Here is a 12,989-nt window from a genome sequence, read left to right as displayed (position 1 = left end):
GGTCTTCATTGCTGTACGCAGGCTTTCTCTAGCTGCAGCGAGCAGGGGCTACTCTTCGTCGCGGTGCGCAGGCTTCTCATTGCGGTGGCTTCTCTTGTTGTGGAGCACGGGCTCTAGGTACGCGGCCTTCAGTAGTTGTGGTGCGCGGGCTCAGTAGTTGTGGCTCACGGGCTCTAGAGTGCAGGCTCAGTAGTTGTGGCACACGGGCTTAGTTGCTCCACAGCATGTGGGATCTTCCCCGGACCAGGGCTCGAACCCGTGTCCCCTGCATTGGCAGATGGATTCTTAACTACTGCGCCACCAGGGAAGTCCCTTGATTCCTTCTTTATATCTTTAGTTGTGGAAAATCTTTTCTTCTAGCCCTCAGATTGTTCTTATTGATAGTTGCTCTGTAAATAGTTATAATTTTAATGTGCTAATGGGAGGAAGTGAGCTCAGGGTCTTCCTACTTCACCATCTTGGCTTCAACCCCTTCTTAAAATAAATAATATAATTTGACCATCATTCAGGCATTAACCCTGTGGCCTCATGGACTTTTGTACTACTCTGGTAGAGAATTTGCATAGCCTGGGATGCTGAACTTCCAAGATGCTTGCAAAGGGAAACTACTAGGTCTAATACAAATGGTCAATAGACACATGAAAAAAATGAAAATCATCATTATTCATCAGAGAAATGCAAATTAAACCACAGTGAGGTTCTAATACAGATGGATAAAATGGAAAAGATTGATAACATCAAATATTGGAGAAGATATGGAGAAACCTGCATTTTTATACATTGATATTAGAATAAAATGGTGCGACTGCTTTGGAACACGGCGACTTCTTTAAAAGTTAAACATGCGTGAGCCTATAATACAGCAACTCTTATTCCTAAGTACTTACTCAGGAGAAATAAAAACACATATCCATAAAAGCCTTGTGAAGAAATGTTCACAGCAGCTTTATTCATAATTGCCCTATTGCGGGACGATCCTCTATTGGTGTCCTTTGCTATATTGAGAGCAGGTGCACTGGTTAGCTTTTCAAGGTATTATTATATAGTCAGTGGCCTTGGAAGATACAGATAGCATATCGTCAAGAAGCGTAGGGATGGTTTGTTTACTAGCCAGTGTAATAAAGGTAATATCTCCCTCTGGAACCAAGGTCAGGTAGCTTTGCTTGAAATCCTTTATAAAAGATTCAGTCTCCCTGAGCTCAGAGTTTGAAAGTTCTAATGTAAACCCATTGTGTGTGCACCATCTACCTGGACTGCTCTCTGTCACCACCTTGGACTTGAGCAAGGGGGGTGGTAAGGAGGGGGCTCTGAGAAAACCTGTTTGTGCTGCCTGCTGTACCTGGCTCTGAACCAGGGGTCTCACATCTTCAGCCAGTGTCCACAGAACCATGACAGGCTAAACTCTTACACATCGGGTAAAATCACAGACCCTCCATAGGTCTTGAGAAGCCCCAAACTAGACATAGCCCAGATGTCCATCAAAAGGCAAATGGATAATTAAACTCTAATATATCCATTCAGTGGAATGATACTTAACAATAAAAAAGAATGAGATTTTGGTACATGCCACAAACTGAATAAATCTCAAAAATATTTTTCTGAGTGAGAGAAAGCAGACAGAGAAAAGTACATATTGTATGGTCCTATTTATATGAATTTCTAGAATAGGCAAAAGTAACTTACGTTAGATTACAGATCAACGGTTGCTTTACAGTGGAGGGAGAAGGGTTAATTGTGAAGGGGCACAAGATAACTTTCCAGAGTGATAAAAACGTTCTATGTATTGCTTTGTGTTTGTCAGTACTGATTGAGCAGTTCATTTATGACGTAGCATTTTACTAAATGCAGAATATATCACCATAAAAAATATTCACACTTTGAATTGAGAGTCAGACAACTGGATTCAACTCTTGACTAGCCACTTGCTGTCTGTGTAACTTTAGGGGTAAGTTATTTAAATAAACTTTCAGTTTCCTTACCGGTAAATGGCAATAATAATAACCGTATGTTCATCATAGGGTGATTATGAGAGATAGATGATGTATGTAGAGTGCTTAGAATAGTTTTTGGAGAATAGAAACTACTGAATGAATGTTAGCTATTGTTGCTGTTTTTCATCACAGCCCTCTATGAACACCAGGCAACTTGAACGTGTTCAAGTGGTTTGGTAAAGAGTCGTATAGCTCCCATTTAGTCACAGGTACAATGAATGCAGAGGCAAGATTTCAACCCAGGTTTGTCTGATACGAGTCTCCGTGCTCGTAGCTCTTGAAATGGTTGGCCTGATTATAGAAGAGTTGGAAGTACCATCACACTGGTTTCAAAATAGAGAGATTTTGAAGGGCTTTTCCCCATTAAATCGTACTGACTTACACGTGTTTTAAACTAAGTCTGGATTTCTAGACTTTGTATCAAGAACCTCCTCTTTACCGGTCTACAAAAGGGTTTCATCCAATACTACTTAATTAATTTCCTTCCAGGGGTAGCATGGATGTGGCTAGTAGCTCCTCAGGCAAATCATCCAGTGTGTTCTGACTGTTGAATTGTCAGTTTTAGGTTTCTGGTTAGCACCTGGTTAAGGTTTTTTCCTTGTCGGGTTAGCTGTTCTACTCTTTTTTTAAATACAGATGGAATGTGACATTCCTAAGAAGCTCAGAGCCTTCGGAACCTCTGAGTCGAGAATTGTATCGACTTTATTTCTGTTATGAATATTGTTAGGGTTCAGTAGGAAGAAAACTATTTCACTTCTGGTGATCATGACTAAATGGTCAAAAGTATATGTTGTAAGGTATGTGTACATAGGTATAAAATTGAGTGTAAAATTAATCCTGCCTTGAAAAACGACTAACAGAATGTTTTTATCATCGTCCCTTGAATAACTTAACTGAAAACAGTGATAAGTAGAGTCTTTAGGCACCTAAGAACCCTGTTTAAGGAAAAGGATCCCGAATGTCGGCGTTCGGGGTGCTACTGTTTCAGGTGGTCATTTGGCCACCTGAATTAAATGCTCCATGTCAGCCGTCAGCTCTCCCGGCTGAAGGATTATAATCTTTCTTTTCTACCTTTTTACGAAAGCTACTTGCTCATTATTTCCCTTTTCTTTCCAGGATATTCACTCATCCTCGGGTTCTGGGTATATAGCAATGTTTAGGACCCAGTCTTGCCTCTAGGGAGTTCAACATACATATATGCATATTTTTCCTTTTTATTTATAGTCACCAGCCCTGGATACAGAACCCAAATGGAGTTAAACCATGGCTTTTTCTTTTTATTTATACTGTCATTGGGCTAATGATTCTGCTAAGTCCTTTCAAACCCTGTAGTGGGATCAATTCCCTTATGCCTTTTCTCTGCATCTCACAAGGCAAAGGGGCATCATGGCAGTGAGATGAAATCATTCCATCCCCACAACATGCTTACTTTGCTTCCAGGAAGTGACTTGGGACCCCACCCATATGCTGTAGCATCTGTGCTACGTGTGCCCCTTCCTAAATACCTGCGGAGCAGAGTCATACTCTCAGCCCTTAAACTGCATTTAAGCAGAAGCATCTGAGTGGAGCTGTGAACAGTGAGAACATGCACGAGAGCGTTTTGTGTTCTCTGTGTCCCTTGGTTCTAGTTGGGTGTCTGGCACGTACTGTGTCCCTTACAGGCAGCTGAGTTCAACTCCTCTGTTTCCTCCCTGCCTACTTCCCCTATTCTTCAACCCAATACTCTTCTTTTTGTTCTTTTTCCCCCTCCCTCTCCTCTTCCCATCTCCTTATCCATCCCCTTCTTATTTCTCCTCCTTCTCTTCTTTTTATTTTTATAGACATCATGTGATCTTTCAAACAAACACAAAAATCAGAGAGAGTAGTGGAATAAGTCGCCATGTATCCATCACACAACCTCAACAATAGTCAATATATAGCCAATTTATGTTCACATGTACCCCGAATGTTTCTCTCTCACCTCTGGCCGTTTCAAAGTAAACCCAGACATTTAATTTTTTTAATACTTCAGTATGTTCTCTAAGAGATAAATACTCTTAAAAATATATAAGAAGCACACACACACACACACACACAAAAACCAAAAAAGCAGTAGTTGCCCATCGTCATCCCGTAGTCTCTCCCTTCTGTCATAAATGTCTTGATATCATTGATTTGTTTACAGGTGGATCTAAACCAAGTCCATATGCCACATCTGTTTGATATATCTCTTAAGTCTTTTTAAAAATTTTTAAATGTTTCTCTCCACTTTTTTTAACTTTTGCTACTTATGTGTTGAAGAAAATAGTTTATTACTATTTCTGTAGAATTTTTTACATTTGGACTTTGTTTTCTGCATCTCTGCAATGTTGATTTACATGTTTCTTTATTTTCTCTACTTCCTATAAATTAGGTTTTCTAATTAATTTTTATTGTAGTTGCTTTACAATGTTGTGTCTCTGTTGTACAGCACAATGAATCAGCTGTATGTAAATTAGTTAATATATCCAAAAGCTTCGTCAGGTTCAGGTTGATCTTTCTTACTCTTTTCTCCTTTCTTTCTGTTCGTTTCTCCTTCCTCCCTCCCTCCCTCCCTTCCTTCTTTTGTTTCTTCCCCTCCCTCTCTCCACCCCCGTATCCTGAAAGTTCAACCTAAATACAATTCCTGGAATGCCATAAACAGAATTTCAGAGGGGCAGAACCTCATTAATGGAGGGGCTCCTGCTGAGGGATGGGTGACGAGACCAGGCATCTGAAGCAGTATCTTTTTTCTTAATCTTGAAGTCATGTCCGGAGAGATTGCTTCACTAGTGATTTTACGGTTTGCATTCAAGAAGCAACCAAAACTATATAAACAGAAATTTACCTTAAGAAATCAGAAGAGAAGAAATCTAGGTGAGAAATGGAAACTGTATCCATGCACTTCTTTAAGAAACTCCATCTTGTTCTGGTTTGGTACAGCAAGGTTTCTTGTGTGAGTTTCAGAAGCCCTGTTCTCACCTTTGCTCAATGGGCTGGCGTTATTTACAACAGACTGCTCTTGGAAATAAAGCCCTTAGCTCAGTCTCTCAGAACACCTTCCACACGTTGGGGGGAGGTGTGAAACTTGGGGCTGAAACATTCCTTGCTTCCAACCTGGTGCCCTGTGTGCACTGTGCAAAGCCTACTCCTGTCCCACACACCTTGACTCACTGCATATATCTTTACCTGCACCTATCTGGAAATCGAAAATGGAAGCGTAGAAGAAAACTCAGCTGTGATGATTAAATAGTCTTCTGGGAAGCATCCTGCATGGAAAAAGGTTAGAAATGAGGGTTTGTGGCTAGACACTCTCTAATACCTTTGCTAGAGTTGTTTTTGAGTCTGTAGCATAGGACTCGCTGTGTTCACTGCAGAACGTGAGGATGTTAATGGTTCAATTACAGTCACATTTTTGTCATCGAAGGTGGAGGATCAGTTGTTTTGCTGCTGTTGTGTTGTCCCTCTACCAGCGCTTTGGCAGGTTCTCTGGGCATTAACTTTTCCACCCAAGGAGAGGTCAGGGAAGGCTATGATGGTGGTTGTCAAAACCATCCATTTCCTCCTTGCTGGAAACGCAAGCGAAACCTTCAGGTGGGGGTAAGAGGATGTAAAAATCATGGCTAGCATGAACTTTGAGATTATTTGTGGCTCTAAACTAAAGTTGAAAATGGAAAGAAACAAAGGGGAACACTCCAGGTTCATCGCTTTTCCGTGTGCAGACGTGGACGGAACAATTTAGCAGATGGTCTATAAGGTATAGCGAAGTAACAGAGGGATGGGGAATGGTACCCGAGAAAGCGTTGTGAGGGTTTAACATGAAACCATGAAAAGTGCTTAGGGCAGAGCCGGGTGCCCAGGAAGAACACAGTAAGCGCAGGCTGCCTGTCGTCCTGTGACAGGGACGCCCATCGTTCTCTTCACGATTGCTAGGTTCGTTCAGCCTCACCTCCAAATAGAGGCACAGCAGCAGTGAAGGCTTTTCATCTCAATGCAGAACTTCTGACTGTCCTTCAATTGGTATTTCTTGCTATGGCTTGTTACCCCAAGATTCTATGAATGTGTTCACTGTTAAAAAAAAAAAAAGCAAATTTGCATAAAACAGAATCTTATTTTACCATTGACATTCATCTTAAAAGAAGAAGGTACACCCATGAGGGGAAAAAAAGTTATCCAGTAAACCAAGTTATTTGTTTATTTTTTATTATTTTTTAAATAAAGTATGGGAGGGACTGCAGTAGCATTTTAAGAAGGCTTGCCTGGTAACTGTAGCGGTTTTAGAACCCTGCAACATTTTCTAGTGTTCCAGGATCTCCACCCTGCTTTCCTTGCATCCTTTTTACCCAGAATCTAGCAGTTCTGTCAGCACCTATATATGCCCTGACTCTATTTTCAGAGCTCCTGTGACATATTCTCTTCCTGTTTTTATGAGTGTGTTTATCATTTGCAGTATAACCAAACATTAGTATTTTAGTTAATTATATACAGTACTACCCAGGACTTTAGCCTCAAGAAATTTTTAAGTTTGTGGCTTTACATTCAATAAAATATATTCGTGTAATGCAGCATTTAAAGCACAGTGCGCACAAGCATATATAACTTCCAAGAGGTCTTTCCGATGCAAATAACTGCAATTAATATGTGAAATCAAAACACAAATTATAATTTATCACTCCCATAGAAACATATGGTAAACACTGGGCCAGTTGTTCAAATCTACAGGACCGTTTGGGTAGGTTTTTCAGGTCGCACTAGCAAATAAATATCTTTGGTTTTTTTCCTGCCTATGGCCAACCTCCTCTTCCTTTTGGTTTTCGTACTGCAGTGGGATTGTTTATATTAATAATTTCAGATCCGTAATATCTTACGTTTTCTGTGCCTTTTTTTTCTCCCTGATAGTCTGCTCATGCGTATTAACTAAGGCGTATATTCTGAGAAAGCAGTATGTTAAAATGAGCAAAACAAGCAGATATTTCAAAGAAAGAAGACTTCCCCAGCAGAACGAACACTAGAAACTCTGGTCGTGAGAGGGCTTGTAGATTATTCTTAGGTAGGGCAGCTGAAAATTTACTCAACGTAAGCTTAAAGGAGTGTGCGTTTTGAAGATAAATACTGAACTATTTGGGTAAAAATAACATTATATCAGAAAATCGGGAGACTTTAAAAGGAAAACTTCTTTGCATGCTGGAGAAATGAAAAATAATTAATGCTTCAGAGTTCTCCTTATTTTATCTAAACCTCAAACCCTTTCCTGGGAAATGTGATGAAAAGGATGAACTTCATTCAAGAAAAGAATATAACGACCTCTCAGTTCATCAGAAAGCCCGAAAGAAGGAGCTGTTAACCGAGAATTGATTGAAAATGCTTTCTTTTTTTTTATTTCAATTTACATCGTTAAAAATATTGCTTAAAACTACCCTTTTTTTTTTCTCACTTTTGGGGGGAAGAAGGTGTACTTACGCTAGTCCCTTGAGATGTTATAAAATGGTACATGAATAAGAAGTGTAGTGTTCAAGTAAACCTGGAAAACATTGAGTATCAAGCTGTAGTTAAATGGATAAGCCATTGAGTATGTCACTTGGGGAATAAAGAAAAAAGTAGGGTAATTCTAGGCTTGGCTAACTCACAGCTCGATTGTATTTTCACATCCTTGCCACATTTTTGTTCTGCTCTTATTCGTACGCTGGGTAATTGCCTCAGGACTGCAAAATGACTAGAGTAAATGCAGTGCGTGTGTGTGTGTGTGTGTGTGTGTGTGTGTGTTGGGGGTGTGTGATTGTTTTGATGCAGTTGAGTTCATCTCTCTTTAAGAGCAAATAAACTTTCTCAGGAGTTCCCCAATAAACTTTTTCTGAGAATTTTTATTGAAATGTAGTTGATTTGCAATGTTATGTTAGTTTCAGGTATACAGCAAAGTGACTCAGTTACACACACACACGCACGCATATTCTTTTTTAGGGTTTTTTCCATTATCGGTTATTACAAGATACTGAGAGTAGTTCCATGTGCTATACAGTAGGTCCTTGTTCATCTATTTTATATACAGTAGTGTGTATTTGTTAATCCCAAACTCCTAACTTATCCCTCCCCCACCTTTCCCCCTTGGAAACCATAGGTTTGTTATCTATGTCTGCGGATCTATTTCTGTTTTGTAAATAAGTTCATTTGTATCATTTAATATGTGGAACCCAATAAACTCTTTTCTTTCATCTCATCATCTAGAACTGTAACCCGTGCCTGTTTCTAAATCAGCCCTTGCCAAGGAGGAAACTGGATTGGCTTAGACAAATGAGGAGAGACTCAATGAGGCTCAGGAGAGGTCCTGAACCCCTCACTCCTTTGGTGGCTGCCGATACCTGAAGAGAAGCAGATTTCAGTTAGGGGAGGAGGTGGGGGTGCTAGATGAGTAACCAGAGACTCTGACCTTGGCACGCAGTTGCGTCTGCAACAGTAGGGAAATAAAGTTAGCCTTTTTTGTTTTTGTTGTTGTTAACTTGCCAGTTCTGATTTTCTTGATGTAAGGCTACATTTTTCAAGTCCTGGTAACCCCAAAGACAAATGTACCTGTGTTTCTCAGAGCCCTTAATAAGCTAACATACCTGATGACTCTTCAGGAGAGGGGTAAAACCTATAATGTTTCAAACATAATGAAATATTTCATTATTTAAAATACTGCACTTGTTTTTCAAGGCATTCTTTCTGAGATGAATGTCTTTATGAATGCAGGCTAGAAACTGCTCTCCTGAATTACTAGGCTGAACACGTTTCACAGTATATATTTTAGAATGGTCATAATGCCATCAAGATTGCCTTTTTAAGTACTCTAAAAAATAAGAGAAATTTGTAAAGTAGCAGGTTATAAAATTATTAGAAAATGAATTGCCTTATAACATAAGTGTAGTAAAATGTTAATGTAAGAATCTAGGTGGTGAGGTCACTGTAAAACTCTTTCAACCTTCCTCTGTATTTAAAATTTTTTGTGATAGAAAGTTGAAAAATAATAAAACAACCACAACGAAACAAAGAATAACTTTTATGTATGCAACCAAAAACCAGAGGAAATACTTAGCAAAGAAAACCATATTTATAACAGCAAAACTAAGTAAAATACCAAGGCTCACTTTCCACAAAACACTCAAAACCTATGTGAGAAAAAATTTTAAAACACTACTGAAGGAAGCAAAAGTAGCCTTGAACAAATGAAAAGACACACGTGGGAATTCTCACCTTTGTAAAAATTTCTGTTCCGGCTAAGTTGGTTAATAAATACAGCATAAACTCAACATCAAGTATTTTTTTTCTCTTCTCAAGATAGATCAGTAGCTAATAAAGCTCATTTGAGTAAATAAACAAAAGTCAACATAAAATTTGAAAAAGAAGGAACAATTATGGTGAGAGAGGGGCTAACTCTACCAGTTATTAAAATATATTATAAAGAGTTTATAATTGAAGCTGTACTGTTGGCCCACGAATAGACAAACCAAACAGTGAAACAGATTTTAAAAATCCAGAAATACATCTAATTATGCATGGAAAACTTAATATATAATAAAGGAAGCACTTCAAATCAGTGAGAAAAGATGAACTGGCATATAACTAGGAAGCTATATGGAGAAAGCTAAAAGTTTGATTCTTCATACCAGAATGTATTCCAAGTGGATGAAATATCTAAGTTTAAAAAATAAAATTGTACAAGAAGAAAACACGGATGGAATATTCTGTAGCCTGGGGTGGGAGCATTTTTTCAAACCATGATTGAAAATCCAGAGCAATAAGAAGAAAATAAATTGATAATTTTTTTTAGAAAAACATCTTTTAATCTAATATAATTTTGTTTGGAAAACACCTAAAGTGAGTAAAAGAAAAATAACAAACTAGGAAAAATATTTGCAACTTAATCTCAAAGACTTAATATGCTTAATTAATAAAAAGCTTTTAAAAGTAGAGAAGAAAATGACCAAATTTTTATAAAAACAGTTTGCAGAAAAGAAATACAGTAGCTTTTAACTGTATGCAAAGACTTTCAACCTCCCCTATAGTAAGAAAAATGCAAATAAAAATAGACTGTGGTAGCATTTCTCACCTAGCTGACTGACGGAAATCCAAGTTTGAGGACATACTTGGTTGTCAGAGTTGTTGGGAAATGAACACTCTCTCTCTTTGCTGGTGGGAGAACAAAATGGTACCACCCATTAGAGGGGAATTGGCCAGTATTTAGCAAAAACACACACAGATTGACTCTTGAACAAAGCAATCCCGTTTCTCAGAATAAATCACCAAAATATTCCGGTAAGAATTGAAAAGCACATATATGCCAAGGCTGCTCATTACGCTACATTTTTAGACTGTTGGTTAGACATTTATTCTAAGAATGTTATTTGTGTATTATGGAATCAAGCAAATAAATAGTTAGAATGGTGTCATTAAGAACCAGGATTTTCCTCATGAAAACAAAAATGAGGTAGAGGTGTAGGAATGTCGAGTTAAGTACAAATCCTGTAGTCCAGAATTTGAATTCAGAGTAGCAGTATGGATTCATGATGGATTTTGTCTTTTTCAAAAAAGATTCCTGCTCCAGACACGCTGAAAAGGCCTAGACCCAATGAAGAGCAGTGAGCACCAGGTTGATTGGTACTTGAATGAGATACATACAAAACAAAGAACTGTCTGCCGTTTGAGATATTAACGTGTGCTCTGAAAAGGAAAATATATGAATTCACGTAATTTGGGGAAATTCTGAACTTCCTTCTTGGAAATCATACTTTATGTTATATTAAATACTCTGAAACAGTCTCTCCGTAAAGAAACCTAATAACGTTTAATACGGTGGCTGTCGGGAACACTTCGTTTTGCAGGAGAAGGGACAGGGGTTGTAGGATCCCTACTGTTTCTTTCCTACACAAATGTGTCATAGAAGACAATCTGGGAAAGATTGCTGCGAAAGTGAAATTCAATCTGTGGTTAATTTTTTGTCATAGAGGGACAAGAGGTCTAAAGAGAGTTCCTGGTATTACCATGTACTTAACGGATGCCTAATTTAATACAAGTATTGTTCAGAATCTACCAGATATTAAATGCTGTGTTCAGTGCTGGGGATATAAGGGGAAAAAAAAGAAAGAAAAGGAAAGTCTAGTAGAGCATTAAAATATAGTGATAATTTTATAATAAAGATTTGAAATGTTTTATGAAAATCTTTAATTCTGATCAAGAAGCTAAGTGTAAGCCACCACTGGAGTGCGCCACGGGGACAGAGTTAAGTTATGATGGGCAAAAGCAAGGAGGGATATTTCTGGCAAGACAAGGGGTATGACCGAAGATAATTAACGTTAGAGCTGATGATGTTTACGGGAGAAATAGCCATACTTGTCTGGAGCAAAAAATATATATGTTTTAAATTCTAGGAAAAGGGTGAGGTAGGGCCCATGAAGTGAGAGAAATGTTGGTTTGGGGTTCTGATAAACGTGGGCTGTCATCTGCTCTTCCTATACACGACCTTCGGAGGGTGATTTAATTTCTGTAAGGCTCGGCTCTCCCATCTGTATAATGAGGACTAATAATATTTAACTGACAAAGTGAGGATGAAATAAAAATCATGTATATAAGGCTTCCAAGACAGTGGAGGACACTTCATCGGGGCCGGTTCTCACTGTCGTTAGGCAGATAGGAACAAAATGATGAACACCCTCTGTTGTCAGGGGAAAGGCTTTGGATTTCATTTTGCGGGCAGTGGAGAACCACTGAAGAATTCTGAGCACGGGGGTGAAGTGATTAGCTCTGTGGTTTGGAAAAAATGAACGTGGAGGAATCACTAGATGAAGAGAGACACCTAGCATTGTGTCCTGATGGGAGATGAGAAAAGCATAAATAGGGCATTGGTAGTGTGGCCAAAACTGTTCACTGTTTCAGGTGACGTTTTGGCTCTTCATTAGATATACGTATGTGGGAGGGTGGAGTAAGAGACAGGGAAGAATGAAAAAAATGACATCAGGGTTTCCAGCCTGAGCATCAGAGTTGCCAGTAATACACACAATTGAGACAGGCAACCCAGGAAGTAGAGCAGGTGTATAGAAGAAGGTAATGAGTTCAGGGGTGGTATTTCATTAGTTTTCTCTCATTTTCTTTTGACGTATCACCTTTCTAGCCTAAGTGAGCTTTGAAGATTTGCACGTGGCAGCCCAGCTTCTAATCGCAGCAATCCCTTGGTTCTGTGGGGCCACTATGTTTTGAATAGTGTGGTGGCTTATCACAAGGGCTTTTATTGTGATCCTTTGAAGTGCTGCTTCTGAAATTTATCTAATACGTCAGAAAGGTTAGTGTAATGTGCTCCAAAGTCAAATTCCAAAAACTATCAAAGCAACCGAACATGGTAGCCAAACGTGGATATGTGGCCTGCGTGACTGTACTCAAAGCATTGTTCTCTTTAAGCATATTTGAAAGTAAATGCAAATTGAGACATCCTACTCAACGCCAGTGTTTGTGTGTGTTTCTTGTTTTAATGTGCAGGACAGGAGAGAATTGGAAAAGATTCCGCCTATGAGCAGGAGGGTAAAGTTCAGTTCGTGATTGACGCGGTGTACGCAATGGCTCATGCCCTTCATCACATGAACAAGGATCTCTGTGCTGACTACCGGGGTGTCTGTCCAGAGATGGAGCGAGCTGGGGGCAAGAAGTTGTTGAAGTATATCCGCAATGTGAATTTCAACGGTGAGTCTCCATGTTTTCTTTTCTCAGGCTGACAGGGGGCCTTTATATTGTAGAAAAGAACATCTAGGGCTTCCCTGGTGGTGCAGAGTCCGCCTGCCGATGCAGGGGACGCGGGTTCGTGCCCCAGTCCGGGAGGATCCCACGTGCCGCGGAGCGGCTGGGCCCGTGAGCCATGGCCGCTGAGCCTGCGCGTCCGGAGCCTGTGCTCCGCAACGGGAGAGGCCACAGCAGTGAGGGGCCCGCATCCCGAAAAAAAAAAAAAGAAAAGAACATCTAGAGAATGCCACACAACTGTAG

The 12,989-nt window shown here is 39.4% G+C and overlaps 1 protein-coding gene across 3 annotated transcripts in view; it reads left to right on the top strand.

Moving 5' to 3' along the window:
- GRM7 (glutamate metabotropic receptor 7) overlaps positions 1-12,989 on the top strand; it is an 843,150-nt gene that overhangs the window by 540,563 nt on the left and 289,598 nt on the right. For all 3 annotated transcript variants that reach the window (XM_065884514.1, XM_065884513.1, XM_065884515.1), the window contains exon 6: positions 12,492-12,692. In XM_065884514.1, coding sequence (XP_065740586.1) covers positions 12,492-12,692 — 201 coding nt within the window. The remainder of the gene's footprint in view (positions 1-12,491; positions 12,693-12,989) is intronic.

This window comes from Phocoena phocoena, chromosome 10 (genome assembly GCF_963924675.1).
Source record: "Phocoena phocoena chromosome 10, mPhoPho1.1, whole genome shotgun sequence".
NCBI classification, from domain to species: Eukaryota; Metazoa; Chordata; class Mammalia; order Artiodactyla; family Phocoenidae; genus Phocoena; species Phocoena phocoena.
This window is presented reverse-complemented; position numbering and strand designations above follow the sequence as displayed.